The sequence below is a fragment of the Vanellus vanellus genome (assembly GCF_965231255.1).
Source record: "Vanellus vanellus genome assembly, chromosome: 4".
NCBI lineage: Eukaryota > Metazoa > Chordata > Aves > Charadriiformes > Charadriidae > Vanellus > Vanellus vanellus.
In genome coordinates, this window is record NC_138909.1 from 68,844,592 (window position 1) to 68,862,263 (window position 17,672).

The 17,672-nt window shown below is 38.3% G+C and overlaps 1 protein-coding gene across 1 annotated transcript in view; it reads left to right on the forward strand.

Moving 5' to 3' along the window:
• FAM114A1 (family with sequence similarity 114 member A1) overlaps positions 1-8,710 on the forward strand; it is a gene marked incomplete at its 5' end in the record, with an annotated part of 32,601 nt that extends 23,891 nt beyond the window's left edge. Inside the window, 5 exons of the mRNA XM_082482496.1 lie at positions 246-413; positions 2,028-2,167; positions 4,011-4,083; positions 6,768-6,821; positions 8,396-8,710. Of these exons, the coding sequence (XP_082338622.1) occupies positions 246-413; positions 2,028-2,167; positions 4,011-4,083; positions 6,768-6,821; positions 8,396-8,497 (537 nt within the window). The 3' untranslated portion in view covers positions 8,498-8,710. The remainder of the gene's footprint in view (positions 1-245; positions 414-2,027; positions 2,168-4,010; positions 4,084-6,767; positions 6,822-8,395) is intronic.
• Positions 8,711-17,672: the final 8,962 nt, after the last annotated feature.

Consider the following 17,672-nt stretch of genomic DNA (forward strand, 5'->3'; position numbering starts at 1 on the left):
TGCCAGCTTTATGTGTTGTATGGGAATGTCATACTTGTAGAGGAGTTATGCCTGGCTGATCCATCTTTATGCCGTCAGAAATGCTTATCTTTACATTTTCTTAAATGTATACTTAACTAAATGCCACCCAGAGGCTTGATATGTCTAAACTTGGAATGTACAAAGGACTTGTTAATTAATGTGCAGGAACATCATTTGATGTTCTCTATTTGAACTGAACTTTGGGGTTGTTCTTTGTTTGGCAGGCTAGGAAAAAAGCTCATGAATGGCTTGAAGAAGCCAGTCTTTCCACCCCAGTAGACATAGAAGAGAAGCTAAAAGAAAAATCTGAAGAACCTGGTGAAGAAAAGACTGAAAAAGAAGATAAAATTGACAGTGATAAAACAGAAGTAAATAAAAACAAAACTGTGGAGGTAAAATAGCTTTTGGAGGATAATTTTCATTAAGCAAATTGTCATACTTTGTTTGACAAGATTACTTCTTTATCCTTGTGTGTTGGTTTTATATGTTTTCCTTGTTTTTTAAATTCATGGAGCTATTAAGAAATGTTAATATATAGCTACTCACTGTAGACCGAATAGGATACTAACTTACATAAATATTTTTACTCTTAGTCTGTTCCCATAAGTAAGTATCAAAGTAACAGGTCCTCTGCCTATCGCATTGTTTTTATTTTTTTATATCTATGTTTTTTGTGTATGCATGCATATACACAACATGTAGTGAGCTGAGGGATTCTGTGGTATAATGTTGATAGCACATTGAAAGTCATATCTCAACATTCCTTGGCATCTCTTTCTCCTAGTGACAATACATGGAAAAAAAGCTTCATTTAAACTCTTAAACAGTTTAAATCACAAACAGACAAAACAGAAATTTTGTTTCAGCAATTCACGAGTGCTAATTCTCATTATGAAAGATAGCACTTAAGGCTAAAAGTATTGTGTCTGTTTAGACAACCCCTCTTGTTGTTAACGTTAATTGTGGTTGAATATTTTACGCCAAGTTATAGCAATATTAAATATGGTTAGTATCTTTGCCAAGATTTTTGAATGAATTCTAACAAAGAAATTATTTGTCATGTTTCCTTGCGAAAAAGGTCCGAAGAAGGAAACAGTTATACTGTATATATTACAGATTTTTATGTGATTGCAGACTTCCAGCTGGCATCAGCCAGAGAAAAGACGACTGAGGGGGGATCTTATCAATGCTTATAAATACTTAAAGGGACGGTGCCAGGGGGATGGGAACAGTCTTTTTTCAGTGGTTCCCAGTGATAGAACAAGAGGTAATGGGCACAAACTTGAGCATAGGAAGTTCCATCTAAACATGAGGAGGGACTTCTTTACTCTGAGGGTGGCAGAGCACTGGAACAGGCTCCCCAGAGAGATTGTCTCCCACTCTGGAGACATTCAGAACCTGCCTGGATGCCGTTCTGTGCAACCTGCTGTAGGTGACCCTGCTCGGGCAGGGGGGTTGGACTAGATGATCTCCAGAGGTCCTTTCCAACCCTGACCATTCTGTGATTCTGTGAAAGCTGTAATGCCAGAGTACTAGGTAGAATTTTTTATCGTTGCTGGTAGAACCCACTTTTTTTACTGGGAGAATTATCCATTTCTACTCTGGAGATTCATCTGAGACTCAATACTTTTGGCTCCATATGAAAGTAATTATGACTTATTCCAGAGTGAAGGGATCTTTGCATTTCTTAGGACTAGGTTTAAAAGTGCTGTGTTAGAAAATATGAGAGGGTGACTTAATTCCCATCCAAATAAATGGTAGGCTTGTTCTTGCTAGTTGTCAAGGATGAGTATAAGGTGTGTATTTATAATGTGTGGATATTTCATTGTCCAGTATTGTTTGTGAGGATGGCTTTATGGCTGATATTACGTCACTGTGTATGTGGTGGTATTTCCCATTGCAAGGGGAGAGGGCTCCTATGTTTCATATTCTTTTATATGTATATATCTATATGTATATTTATCGGTGTTATTATTGGTGATATTTTTCCCTGTTTTTAATTTAAGGAAATCTACATGCTGTCCATTGAAAGTCTGGCTGAGGTAACTGCTCGTTGTATTGAACAGCTTCATAAAGTAGCAGAATTAATTCTGCATGGGCAGGAAGTAGAAAAAACAGCTCAAGATCAAGCAAAAGTACTGACAAAGTGAGTATTATGTTTTTCATATAGGAACATGAAGGACATTTGCTTAAAACTCATGAAATTCTGTTCAGCTTTTGGCACTTGAAGACACAGTAAGTTCATGGATCAGCAGACAGGATTGGCTTTAAGGGTCCTGGTGCTATATTTTCTCATGTAATTAAGTTACACAGGCTACCTGTCATTTTTTGACATGGCTAACGTATGCATGTTTACAAAAACATGACCTGTTCACAGGCTGAAAGTTGTTTCTGCTCCAGCAAGTGAATGTACATGCTAATTTTGGGTTGTATTTCCTGTTCCCTCTGCAAGAGGTACTGTGCTAGCATATACAGAATTTGCTTTTAGAGTGCATAGTGCAGTCTTATTATCTGCTGGTAGTTTCCTTATCTAGTGTTTATCTGTCAAATATATACAAAAATCAATCTGTAGTTCTAAACAATAAGACCACATTTGTCAGCAACTTTGTAGTAAACTGTGACAAAACATACATAAATTCAAGAAGCCAGTTGATCTAGTGGGACTCAAAATTCAGATCTCAAGCTTTCTGTAATAATAGATTCTACTGATTTCAGTGGGTTTTGACATTAAGACGTTGTAAGCACCTGAGTCCTAAGTAAGTAAACTATTAAAGCAAGTGTTTATCTTTAAGAATGCTAGTAACAATAGCAAAGTCCATAGGAACGTGTCAGTCTAAAACATAGTACTTGAACAAGTATTTCTCAAAATTAGAGCTAAGGTATGGTGCACCTTACAGGATGAGGTTCTATATGATGCACTTGTGAAAGTTTAACAAAACAGCAAAAGATCTAGGAATAGAACTAGATCTCCTTGTTGTCTTGTATTTTAACCACAACGGTACTTCCTCTTTCAGTATTGTAGATGTTTTGTTTTTTAAATAAGAAGCTTCTCACTGTTGTCATTAAAGTTTGAATTCTTTCCAACAGCATTATTAGGAGTTGTGTTGCTGCAGTCATCAGAAAAACAGTAGTTAAACTAGAAGTTTAGAATTTAAAACATTGAAACATTGCTCTATCAAAAAAGACTAGTGTTGAGTCAACATGACATCATTTTGCTGCTGTAGTCATAGAATCATAGAATCATAGAATTGCTGAGATTGGAAGGGACCTTTAAGATCATCAAGTCCAACCATTAACCTACCCTGACAAAACCACTTCTAAACTGTGTCCCCAAGTACCACATTTTTTTTAAACACCTCCAGGGATGGCGAATCCACCACCTCCCTGGGCAGCCTATTCCAATGTTTAATAACTCTTTCAGTGAAAAAATGTTTCCTAATATCCAATCTAAACCTCCCCTGACATAACTTGAACCCATTTCCTCTCGTCCTATCACTTGTCACCAGGGAGAAGAGGTCAGGCCCAACCTATCTACAACCTCCTTTCAGGTAGTTGTAGAGAGTGATGAGGTCTTCCCTCAGCCTCTTCTTCTCCAGGCTAAACAACCCCAGTTCCTTCAGTTGTTCCTCATAAGACTTGTCCTTCAGACCCCTCACCAGCTTTGTAGCCCTTCTCTGGACACCTCAATGTTCTTCTTGTAACAAGAGGCCCAAAACTGAACACAGTACTCGAGGTGGGGTCTCAACCAGTGCCAAGTACAGGGGGATGAACAAGTCAACAATGGATTTTTCAGTGGAGGAATATAAAAACTATATCATAAAAGAAGTTTGCCCAAAAATATTTTAAAAATTACTAGAAGCAAAATTGCCTCAAGAACATTCTTAGCTTTTAAGACGAAGTTTGTGCCTGGCATAGTCATGGGGTTTTTATCCATGGACAGGCCAAGGATGTATTTTTATATTTGTCTCTCTTTTTTTTTTTTAAACCAGTTTAACAAGTGCCATGTGCAATGAAGTTTCATGTTTATCAAAGAAGTTTTCCGATTCTTTAACGGCAGCTGGGGTAAGATAACAACATTTCCTGTAGCATTTGGGCTTTTTTTAACATAGTTCACTTCTTAAAACAGAAGTTATTACCCGGGTCTGGTGGCTTACATGAGGTACTAGTGAAGAGGGCACTTCTTTCCTCAGATCAAGAACATAGGACATTTTTACAGTAGGTTCCCTGTTGCAGAGGCAGTTTATGAGCCTTGATAGACTGCAATGTGTCACTTGCCTTCTAAAATCTCCCTTTCTAGACACCATTTCCCATTTTTCCTGACCACCACTCAGCACTTCTTATCTTCTTGTATTGAAAAGGCCCCACATTTGAAGTCCCATAACTTGGTGATATTTTGTTCTCCTACTCAGCCTATCCCTTTTGAATGCATTTGTGTAAAAATCATTAAGAGATAGCACTTCCAGTACATTAAGATGGTTTCACAAGCTATCTTCTTAGCCTTTGCTAAATCCCCTGGCCTCAGGCCACTGTGTTTGCAAAAGGTTTAAGAGAATAGAAAATCTTTTTGGTCGTCCATCTTAGAAAAAAATCACTCTATCTTATATCTCAAGATATTCCATTTAGGAACATCCATTTGTCTGTGAACATCTTTGCTAGAAATATTATCCTGCCCTTCAAGATGTTTCAAAGATGACTGTTATCTGAGTATTCTAGCAGGATCCAGAGGCAAAAATTGTGCTGTTAGTGAAATTATTCTGTGAACGTCAGAGAAGAATGAACTCTGGGTCTCCTGATTACTCCATGAAAGCATGAATGAACATCAAAGGAAATTTTCCCAGTTCTCCCATAAGCTCTTCCAGCACATCTCTGAGCAAGTTTTTTCAGAGTTATTTGTAGAGAACATGATTTATTGGGTTGCTTTTATTCTGAATAATTTACATTCCTTCCCATTATTCTGGGAGAAACTGCTTATTTTGCATTTTGGGATTGTATTTTAGCATATCTCTGTGTGACACTTGCAATAAATACATGCACAGACACATAAAAATTAATTGCACATGAAATATTAGGCTGGCCCAACTCAGAAAATTGGAAACTAAAGCTTTCATAAACATTGCACTAGGTTTTGTTCTTACCAACTCAGTTTTTAGGATCAGATTGCTTTTGTGGACATTTGTGTGGACATGTAAGAAACTGAGCACAAATACACTTCCCACTGCCAAAATACTCTCTAGAAAAGAGTTTTAGTGGGGCAGTCTGGGGATCTTTGTGTGCTGTCCCATCCCTGTAAGCTTTTGGAGGAAGATGTGGGCCTTTCACTTACCATGATCAACAGGAAAGTGAGGAGCACCTGTCACACAGGAGTGTAGAAAATCTACATCTTCCTGCATGTCCCGGTAGTTCAGCTTCCTCCTCAACCCACCAACAGCCCCCTGGTCAAAAACACATCCCAGTATCCTGCAAAGTGCATTAACTCATGGGAAACTGAGAAGTGGCTTAGAACAGAAAATACTGTGTTTTTTCAAACATAATGCCATCCCTGTAGTTATACCTGTATAATTCAGACATTAGTTGTAGTGCTGGCTGTACACATAGTCTATAATGTTGGTGATATTGCCGAGTGAGCAGTAACATAGAAGTAAGAAATAACAGCTTTGCTTGCTACGCAAGATTTCTTCAAAACTTTTAACTTATTGACTCATACAATCAATAGTATTTAATTGATACTGCTCTCTATCTGTTTCATTTTATTGACAATCAACTAAGCAGTGCACTTCCTAATGGATTTTCTAGTAACTGACAGTAAAATTGCTCATATTTTCTCTAACCTTTGTTCTGCCGTCTTTCTCCAAACTAAAAATAAGGTCTTCCATGTTTCTTTAAGTCTGTAATATGAAAGCTACAAGATTGTAAGTGGAAATCCGTAGTTGAATTAATCAGTATTGTGTTTCCTTTGTTCTAATAAAGTCCACCCTTTGTTATTGAAAGAAAGCAACTCTTGCTGGAGGTTACTGTCATTCTAAAAAAGACAGTGCAAAGAACAGTGAGAATAAAAAAAGGAAAGAACTTTGCCATTGTGAAAAGCAGAATAACAGGCGAATCTTGGTTTTCTAGCCTCTGGTAGTGTCACTACTCAACTACTCATTGTAGCCATCTTTATTCCTATCTGGGGTTGAGAAAAATGCTATGCACGCTGAGCTATGTTTACCAGCCAGCCTGCATTGTCCGGCTCAACATATACCACCTCCAGTTTGGGGATGTGAGTTTCACCTGTTTTTCCTTCTGTAGGGGAGCTCATCTGGGCCTTTCATTTCTTCCTAACTACAGATGTTTGTGAAACTTTATTTTCCTTCTGACCCGTATTTTTCCTTCTCATTTCCTTGAAAATGAGCAAGGGGTTCAGAAATTTTGGAGGAATGAAAAGGGCACTGACAGACAGATGGACAGACAATGTCATCACATAAATCTCAGATCCATAGGAAACCAGGCAATTTGAAAATTGATGAAAACGTAAAACCCTGGGCCTGTCTTAGTTCATTGTACTCAGTGATAGAAATATGTAGGCTCTACTGAAGGTGTATAAAATGTAGACACAGTTATCAGCAACACTGTGAAAAACAGTCTGAATAAGAATCAGGGTGAAGGAAGACCTTTATAGAATTCATAAAGCCACTTCTCAGATGCCAATATATTTCTGTTTAATGTATTTCTTGTCCTGGCATTTCATTCTATTTTCTGGTTTACAGAGCAGTATGAAGGCAGAAGCTCTTAACCCCATCATTGACAGTGTGCTATTAGAGGTAAACCTTCCCTTTTTTCACATTAGTAAATGTTCTAGTAAAATGATTTTGAAATGAAACAAGTCACATTTATGTCTGAAGAAAGAACTATATAAAAAGTAATGACAATATCATTCTGGCTGTTCAGTGCCACCTCATAAACCTCTTGGTTTTGTGTTCAGCCTCTCCCACAAATACTATAGTAGTAATATTGCATTTACTGAGGAGTCTTAAGAACTGTATGACTTGTAGTGAGACTGGCCAGCTCTTAAATTCTGCTGCTGTATAGGTCAGAGCACAGAAGACAATTCACAATGTGCTGTTAAACCCTTTCCTAACCTATTCACAAGTTGCCTGGGATAAGTCTGTTCTTACTGTTCCTTTACCTGCTTCAAATATTGCAACGTATTTCTGATACATAGATAGTTTCAGACTATTCTGTTCTTTAAAATTTGAGTTGCAGGCATGCTACAGTGCTTCCTATCCGTGGGCATTTAGGTTTCTACAGAGATTCACAGTCTAGCAGCAGGCTTGGTCAGCAAATGGATAACCACGTGTTAGACCACCAAAATGTTCATGAGTGATTTCTTTTATTGGACACTGTTATCTATGAGTGACCTCTTCTGTTAGACACCATCAGCTATTTTTCATCAGAAAAGCACAGTGAGTAAAATGTGCCTCAGTTTTACTGAGAAGAGCGGAGGTCAAGAGGGAGTAATATGCTCATAAAGTACTGGAATGTGTACTATCTGCAGTACGAATTCTTTTAACTCTGTTAATGCAATTGCACTTCCCTTTAAACGTAAATAAACATACAGTAGCAACTACAGATTGTCGTTCTGTATCTAATAGTTGCGTTCCCTTAAAAATGAGGAAAAGATTGTTTTACAAGAAGCAATTTTGCACTGAATTAACAATACATTTAAGGAAAATCATGGCAAGTTGAACAGAACTGTAGTAAAGATTACTATACGGTCCCTTTTGTTATAGGGCAAATTTGCTGTTGCAGCTGATGTATCTTTCTGTGCTTCAGGAATTGCAAAATCTGGGAATGCCCAGAATTGTGTATTACAATGTTTCGTACTTCTTAAATCCCATATTTGTATACAAATACGTATTAGTACAGCCTAGGTTCATGGAGAATTACAAGCTGCTTTACTGTTCAGTATTAGAAATTCCAAAAATAGTAGTACATGTTAAAAGCTGTTAATTTCAGTGACACTTCTTCCACCTACAGCAAATTCAAAATTAGTTCTGTAGATGGAAAGACTAGCTGGTTTGTATTTAAAAAGTCAAATCTACTTCTGAACACTGCGGCATTTTATTCCACTCACATTACAAACAAAACTGTCCAAGAGTTCAAACCGAGGGGAAATCAGATTTCTATATAGTGATTCAGGCTATCCCTGTTAGCTGTAAACTGTTATAATTTGTCATTTTTGTTATCTACAGATTCTAAAATCTTGTGTGAACACATATGCTAATATAGAATTATGCAGAGGTTTAAAAAAAAAATAGTTTATTTTAAAAGTACAATGTAATTCCTGAAATCCATGACAGCTGTACTGATGAACCATGTTTTCTCTCCCCATTAGGGTTGCAACAGTACTACTTATATTCAGGATGCTTTCCAGCTATTGCTTCCAGTTCTGCAAATTTCACATATCCAGACCAGTTGTTTGAAAGCACAAGAGTGACAGTTTCCCAGCAGTTGTCACCATAGGGCTTAACAGAAACCACAGACCTAATGTCTTTAATGTCTGCAGATGGAAGAGATGGTATGAGAGACGTCTGGCTACTTAGAGTCCTCTGAAGACACTAAACGCGGTTTTGCACATACAATATTGAACAACATTTTGAAACACTTTCAGACTTTCAGACTTTAGAAGTAGTTAGTAAAGTGAGTAATTTCTTTTCCATTAGAGTATATGCTTTGCATTAATTTAAACTAAAGTTTGTTGACACTAGCATTGACTTAAATACAGATTCTAAATGTTGACCCTTTCAGTTGTAGACGGTGTGTGAAGCAAATGAGAATGTAAAGTTTTTTAAAACATTTCAGCCTGAATGACCATTTCACCCTAACTGTCAGTTAAAAAATGTATACTTCAAAAGTTGGTTTCGGTATTTAACTTTAGGCAACAGGAACAAATTATCATAGTGTTATGCTTGTTAAATACTTTTTACAGTAGCAAATAATAACATCATAATAATCTGTACCACTTAACATAACACGTTGTGTTGAAAGAGTTGTACAGTAATAGGCATTAACTTTACTAAATTAAAATTATGGAGGATATGCATGCAGAATTATACTGAAAAGAAATTTTCTGAGCCAGTTGAGTATGGGTAAAGCTCTATATTTGCTGACCCATAATTTTACATTCATTTATGTCTATTTCTTAATTCCAAAAGCTGAACAATATTCCAGGCCAAAGTAATCTTTTTAATACTCAAGCAATAGAAAATTTCCCTTTCATTTGGCAATTGAAACACCCCCAAAATAATCTCCTCTCAGATGTGTTACCAGCTTAGCACTGTGGGGTTTAATTTGGGCTTTAAACATTATGAACCTTTTTATGAAATGGAGTTACCGATACTGACAATTCAGAAACAGGAGGTTTTGGGCATAGAAAGGAAGTTGTGAAAAGAAGTTATAAGAGAATTGCTTTGGGTGGGAAGATCATCTGTCAGAGCAATTGCCTTTTCTCTGAGGCAGTAGCTAGACAGAGCATAACCGAGCAACAAGAATGACGTTTCAGAATAACACTAGCAACCAGGATAATTTTTCCATATCCGTAGCTCAAAATCCTGAGCTGTGAAGCTCAGAGTTTATTTAAGCTAGTTTACCTCGTAGATGGGAAGAACCTTCCAATATTTCATGTAACCAGTTCTCCTGGATTTTCATTGTTTATTACGTTTGTTTCAGCTATTTTGCATTTTTTTCTCTCGATACACCCATGAATTGTATTGAAATGCTTTTTAATTGTAGTTAACATTTGAATATGTTTAATCATAGAAGCATAGTTCATACATCATAAAAATAATGAAATAGAGCATGAAAAATACTATTTTTGTTAGGAAAGAGAAATCATGTATCTGCTTTGTACATGGTAACTTTTTTGAGTCCAAATACGAGAGGACAGAAAGGTCTGTCTGTGTCTTACACTATTGTGGTCCCTATTCTGCTGTCACACGTGGTGTGACTTTGCCATCTTTTGTTATTTAGAGATGAAATTTTCACTATCTCTGAAATAAGGTTTATTACGCAAAATCTATTTTCTGCCACCCTGTAATTTAACAGATTTGAGATATCTTTCTGGGTAAGTAGAAGCAGCACAGTCTGCAAATCCACTTGCACAGAATGTATAAAAAAACCCCATACAGCAACATGAACAAAAATAAGAAAGCCCCGTGGCAGCTGAAAAGGCAAGCAAAGCTTGACATTCATTGGTATTTATGCCGTATTGAACAGCTCACGTTACCTCAACATGGGAAAGAGAGGAATACAGGAAAATGCAACTGGTAAGCAGACTCAAACACTGTGCTCCTCTGGCTTCTGCACTTTGGGTGGAATAAAGGTACTCTTCTCTAGTAGTCCTGTCTGGCTGCTGGAAGAGACATGCACTCGTACTTACTTGATATGGGGTTGTTCTTGTATACACGCTTCGACCCAGAAGAACAGCTCCTCAGTGTGGATTACTGGGGACCAGGTACTCGCTCCATACGCTTGATTGTGAGCAGTTTGCAGTTTTAAAGACCAGGACACCAGTGAAAGTATTCAGTAGCTTGTAAAAAAGGCCTGTTTGTTTAAAGCATTTTTTTCTGATGTTCTGTGCTGGCAAGCAGAATATAATACCTGGTTAAAAGCTCGTTTATTTTTCAAAGACTGTCAAGAAAAGTCTAGTGTTTTCACCTACCAATCGTTACATCCTGGATTTGTTTTTACTTTAATTTCACCTTTATTTTTCATCAAAAAGCCTTTCTGCCAGCATTGGAGTAGAGCTCTGCATCAGGTATCTGTAACTGTCCTATTACTGCCAAATGAGTCATAGAACACAGAAATAGCTGTTTCATATTGTTCCTGTGCTGAGTTAATGTTTTTAGACATAAATGATTTTAGTAAATTTTTTGTATGGATCTTTTTTTTTTTTTTTCTCTGAAATGCAGTGCAGAATATGTAGTGTTAAACCTGTCAGAAGAACGTGTTGTCTCATAGTGGTGCCTTTTAGCAGAGGCTGAACAATATAGTATTAGAAGCCTCAGGGGATAATGTTTGAAATTGTTGAGGGGCATTCTCAAGACAAAGAGTGCTTTTCACAGTCTTGCTTAAATTATGTGGGTATTGAATAAAGTATCTTACCCTAAAGTAAAAGAAGCTATAAAAAATAACATGTGGACTGAAAGTATTTACATCCATACAGTGTAGGAAGGGAACAGCACTGGAACAGGCTGCCCAGAGGTTGTGAAGTCTCCTTCTCTGGATATATTCAAAACCCGCCTGGGTGTGTTCCTGTCCATCCTGCTTTACGTGAAGCTACTCTGGCAGGGGTTTGGATGAGAAAAATCTCCAGAGGTCCCTTCCAACCCCAACCGTTCTGTGATTTGGTGTGTGAAATAGGACAGAATAGGAGCATAAGGATACTCCCATCTGATCCTAGACACAATCATCTGAATCAACTGAATACTGTATCTTTAAATCAATGTTAGGTAAATAATATTTCAGTAGAAAAGTACTATGTGGATGTAACCAGAATTTTTTGTTTACGTTGGTTTGTATTTTTCCAGCAGTCAAATAAATCGCTTGAGATGCTGAACTGAGACAGTATACTAAAAAAAGAATGTTTTGAAGAATAATGTGATGGGAGGATGTACTCAGTGAAGTCTTTCACATTCTGATTTTGTGATTTACCTTTGGAATGATAAGCATGGTTTTACTGAGCGCCTGACAAAAACAGATGTTGCCTTAAACTATTAAGGGAGAGTGTTCTTTCTTTCATCACCACCTTTTCCAGGTCAGTACCCTGAGTGTGCCTTGGCACCTGTCAAACCCCTAGGTTTTAAGTACCTATTTAAAAAATAACGTAGACTGTGAAATTTACCTGTTCTCTTGAGCAGGTCTGGTTTTCGTGGCATTCCATTCCCTTTTGAGCACATCTTTTTATGCAGAGACAAAGGAGGCAGGCTTCTGCACTCACCAAGTTGAGAAATTTATCAAGATGAAGCATAAAACACTGCTGCACACCTACAGCCCTGCAGGTGATCCTCTATTACAGGTCATCACTGAAGGATGAGCTAGAAGTAAACTATTAGACAAGTCATTTGCTATATTTTTATATTAAAGGTATTTGATATTTTGTTTTTAAGGCAAACAAAACAAAGTGAGCTGTAAGTTGTTTGCTGCTTTTTAGGGTGTAGTCTATTCTAGTCTATTCATGTGTAAACATCTCTTCCCCATGATTTGCTCCTACGCTCCAGCATCCATTGCTTGAGACAGATAAACAAAAGAACTATCTTGTCTACTTTTTTCATGCTGCTTAGATCATCCACTGAAGCTCTTAATATCTTCCTCTAAAATGTGCCTCAATCATATAATACAAAATCACAATCATTATAATTTGAGATGCTTTTTCATGATATTTCCAGTGTCAGCCACCAGTCAGGATTCATAACAACTTTAATGAGTCTGAAATGCCACAGTATTTTGAGTGACAAATACAGATTTTCACCTTTTTTCTGAGGCACAGAAGTGGTTTTATCATACAAGCAGTCACCCAGCTCACAGGATTATCTTTGAGACATTCCACTTCTATTTCAAATGACAGCCCTGTCCTTTCTGTTAGTCTCAAAAGAATGTAAAGAGTGGAAAAGGACTTTCCTGAGTTCTTTTTAAAACCATCTCGAAGCAAGGCTTAACGTGATACCATCAGCCAGTGTGACCTACTTTGAAATTCTCACAGTCTGACTGGAAAGCCCTCTGGACTTTAAATGCTTTTTTTTTTCTGTCTTGGGTCAACCTTTGTTGCTGAGAATATGAGGACATAGCCAGCTGCTTTTAGTGTGTGACCTGTACATTTTCCATGCTCTGACTCTTGCCTCAACATTCATAATACTGACAATGGTGTGCAGTTTTAGAATTAAAAAATTGAAAACAAAATGTCAAAAATTGAGCTGCATTAGAAAGATGGAAGAGGGAAAATTATTTTGAAAGCAGAAAAAAAAAAGGATGTGCTTTCAAAATAGGAACAATTTTCAAGGTTGAATTAGAGAAAAGGTTCCCTAAAAGTATTTTTCAGCATTGTTCAGAATAAACAGGAGATGACATCTGATTAGTTCCAGCAGAACTGGAGTAACAGCACCTCTGAGGTAAAATGAAAATCTGCATGAACTTGAAGGAAGGAAGTCGAAGATAAGAACGTTCAAAGAGGAAGGGCTTAGAGGAAAGATGGCTAATTTGATCACTCTGGATCTCAGTGCTTATTCTCCCTTTAGTGCCTGCACCCTAAAAGACCCAGAGCACACATCTGCTAAGAACTCCTTACTAGTCTCCCCACTTTGGTCTCCTTTGCACAGCTTGCCTTTGCAGTCTTCTGAGGAGGTGCTCTGACAGACTTGGAGCAGAGCACTAGCTCTGCATTCTGCCTTTCAAACATTTTACCCAAGGAGCGAAAGTGTATTTCTTACGCAACACAATATGTGCAAAAGGAGTCTAAAAAAAAACTGCAGCAAGGACTAATCGTAATTCTTTTAGTGAACTGAATTCACTGCTGCTGTAAAGAGGAAGGTGTGAAGACATTACTCAAACAAACATGTGCTATTTCTCTTCCGTGCTACAGGGTTGAGGCTGAAAGGCAGTCAACAAAAGGTACCAGTTCTGGAGCCTGACAGTGTCACTTAAATGAAAGCTAGAACAAATTAAAATTCAAATAACTTTTAAACACCTTCAGAAGCCTCTCAGGCCATTTACTAGACTTGTAAAACTGCAGCCCCATTCGTCCTGCCCTTGCGTGTTTCAGGTGCTGTATCCACAATTTACACGATGCTGGTATTTGAGCCAGTCTGGGCCTTTCCTCCAGTTCCCTTACCAGTTCTGCCCCATGCCCATTTTGCACATTTCTGCACATTTTCAGTTCTCCCTTCCCCACCAGTTTTATTCACCCCACTCCTCTCCACCTTCATGTTTCCTTCAGAGGTTCTTCCCTCCTGCCTATCATCTCGTGCTTGAGAAGCTGCACCAGGACATCCTTCCTCTCCTCCTGTTCAGTTTTGAAAAAGCCAGAGGTGAAAACAAGGGGTTAAGAGAACATGAGAGGAGAGAAACCCAGAGGGTCTCAGCAGAAAATGGGAAGACACTAAACTTTTGCTTTTTAGCCCCTTCCTTCCTCCTCTAGTGTAACGAGGTTGGTCCAGAGACTGCCCGAGGTCCCTTTCAACCTGAATTACCTCAGGATCACATTTTTTTCTTACCATTCTTACCAATGTCTCCCCATTCTCCCACTCTTCCCTATAGTTTGGATCGTACTTGCAAGACAAGGTAAGCTCTACTCAACAGAGATTAAAATCTTCCAAAAGCCTCTTAAGTTTACTTGTTCTTGATGTTTTGCAAAGGTAGCTTGAAAGATGGAACCTTCCAGAGTAGTAAAACCAAACACTTGGAGAGCTGTGGGATAACTGCAGGTGATACAATAGTAAGTCACAGTTTAGCCATCCAAGGAAAAGAAAAGTGGAAGGTTATAGGCAGTGAGAATAATGGAATTAAATTGTAGGAGAAAGGAAATTAAATTGGGGTCACAAGGAGCAGGGCTGTCCCTATCAACAAGATCTCTGGATGACTGAAGGGGAAGAGTGATAGATAGTGCCATCATCTGAAGCATTTAAACACTGACTAAAATGGCCTTAGCAATTCTGCAGTGATTTGAGATAGGCATGTCTCTTCATCTGTAAGTTGCTGTTTTATAGTAAGAAGAAAAAAATCCAACCAGAAACAAATTGTGAGAGGTTTATTTTATAGACTGTATTAAAAAATCCATTTCTGAAAAGCTTTAAGTTATTACCACAGATAAGCAATAAAGCCTCAAAGCCCCAAATCAAGAAAGTCATATTTTTCTCTGATATTTTTGTAAGATGGTAACAAACAATAGAAACAAATGCTTCAGGCTTATCCAACTAAATATAAAAAATTCCATATGGCCTCAAATCATTCAGAAGCTAATGTTCACAACTATTGCTATTAAATCTGAACTGCTTGGTGTGGTATAATGACCAGAGAAGCAATTTCAGAAAGCTTCAGGAGGAAAAAGCTATATAAATGTAAGGGAAGGAGGTTATGAAGTATTAACATGATGCTAAATTGCTGCATATCATATTTGCAATGGGCAGTTTACAATCTGTTCATCCTGATGGATTTAAGCACAAGGGAGTCTGAAGTCCTGGCTCTGCAATTTCTGTCTCTGCCGAGTAATTGATGGTGAAGTTGTGCCCACAAATAATGCGTTAGCACCAAATGAGCTTGGGACCCTGCTCAGCCCAAACAGCTCCATTACACTCAGAGGAGCAGTAATAAGTGGAAAGTAAGGAAAAGTTCCAGGAGATAATGAGTCTGAATACTAATGACATAAGCTAGTACAAAAGACAGAAATGCAATTTATCAAAAAGTACAAAACCCATTTGGTGCCTTAATGAGTTATTAAAAAACAATAACAATTTTGTGGTTTGAAGCCAAATTACTGTTTTTCCACATTTTTTTCTTTATCCACTAAGATGTTGCAGAATTTATGAAGGTCTTCCTGGTTTACTGCAGAAATTAAAATGTACTGCAGAATTCTCTCCTTCTACGATCCTTCGGCCACCTCCTCAACAGGCAGAAATTGTATCTTTTAAGCATCTGAGTCACCTAAAGCATTAAATAGGCTGAAAAAACATGCTCATCTTCATGAAAGAAGAGGATCGTTTCTATCTTTAAACAGACTTTCTTATCTTATGGAGAATAAAACCTAAATTTCTTCTCAGCTAGAAAATGAAATTATTGCAAGGATTATCTCGCATCCATATGATTAAATATAAATCTTGAATGAACTGAAAATAGATGTGAAATCTATACTATCCTACTGAAGCTAATTCTACAGCAAAACATGTTTGTTCATCATTCTTAATTTCTTAATATCAAACAATTCTGATGATCGATAAAATGGAGCTTCTCCACTCAAATGCATAGATGACATTCTCATGAAAGGACAGGTAACATAGTTCCCCAAACCAGAAACGGAGATGCTTTCTTCTGTGGTGTGTGATGTATCTTCTTTCATCCAATCGTAATCATATTTCATATGGCAACATCTGAAACTAAAGAAAACAATACCAGAAAAAAAGAGGAGGTTAAAAAGCAGTCTTTCCTAATTTATCTTAAAATTATTCTTTTGTTGCCAAAAGGCCAATGGAATCCTGGGCTGCATAGGGAAGAGTGTGGCCAGTAGGTTGAGGGAGGTCATTCTCCCCCTCTACTCTGCACTGGTGAGGCCACAACTGGAATACTGTGTCTAGTTTTGGGCTCCCCAGTTCAAGAGGGACAGGGAACTGCTGGAGCGAGTCCAGCGAAGGCCAACTAAGATGATTAAGGGATTGGAGCATCTGCCTTATGAGGAAAGGCTGAGAGAGCTGGGACTCTTTAGCCTGGAGAAGAGAAGACTGAGGGGAGACCTTATTATGGCGTACAAGTATCTAAAGGGTGGGTTGAAGGAGGATGGAGCCAGGCTCTTTTCAATGGTTCCCAGTGACAGGACAAGGCGTAATGGGCACAAGTTAGAACACAGGAAGTTCCGTTCAAATACACAGAAAAACTTCTTGACGGTGAGGGTGACAGAGCACTGGCACAGGCTGCCCAGGGAGGTTGTGGAGTCCCCTTCTCTGGAGATTTTCAAGCCCCGCCTGGATGCAGTCCTGAGTAATGTGCTCTGGGCAATCCTGCTTTGGCAGGGGAGTTGGACTGGATGATCTCTAGAGGTCCCTTCCAACTCTGAAAATTCTGTGATTCTGTGATTCTGACTTTCACAGTAATGAATTCTCCTCTTTATTGCAAATGAAAACAACATTGTAACTAAGAGGCAGCCATAATAGAAGATACACATCAGATTGGAGCAAAAGACCTAAGAATCATAGAATGATAGAATAGTTTAGGTTGGAAGGGACCTTGAAGATCACCGAGTTCCAACCCCCCTTCCATAGGTAGGGGGTTGAATGGTACCTGCCAGCAGGATGGGTGGCCCCACAAGACTATGACACAGGAACCTGAGTGAGAAGCGCTGGACTTATTCCCTTCCCGAGAAGTGTGGCAACCTAAGAGCAGGCAGAGCCACAAGCTGCTGTAGATAGGATTCACCACATCCACCTGGCTAGAGAGCTCTGGTAAGCATGTCCCTCAACTGTCTCAAAATGGGTTTCTGCAGACTGTCTCCATAGGGTTCAGTCTGGAACTGTCTTTTCAAGGTAGGTGGTGACTGATCTCTTTCCTTCAAATAACTGATAGCTAGACAAGGGGAGAAGAGTTCTGTGTGAGATCCGCCTCCACTCCAGAATCTCTTGCTCTGTGTCAGCTCTTGGGCATCTCTTCATGAACTACTCCACCTGCAGCAGAGTGTTCAGAAGTAAATTTGGGCTATTAACAAGGTCTAACTGCCACTAAGCCAAAATAAGCTAAATTATCCTAATGGGAAAAAATAAAAATAGACCAATCCAAACCACCAGCTGGACGGAAGAATTGCACCCAACTGCATTTCCTGTACTATACTCTTATACAGTAGGACAAATTTGGAAATAATGAAAGAAGAGAAGCTTTTTCCAGATTCCTAAGTGAAAAAATCTCCTCAGTAATCACCA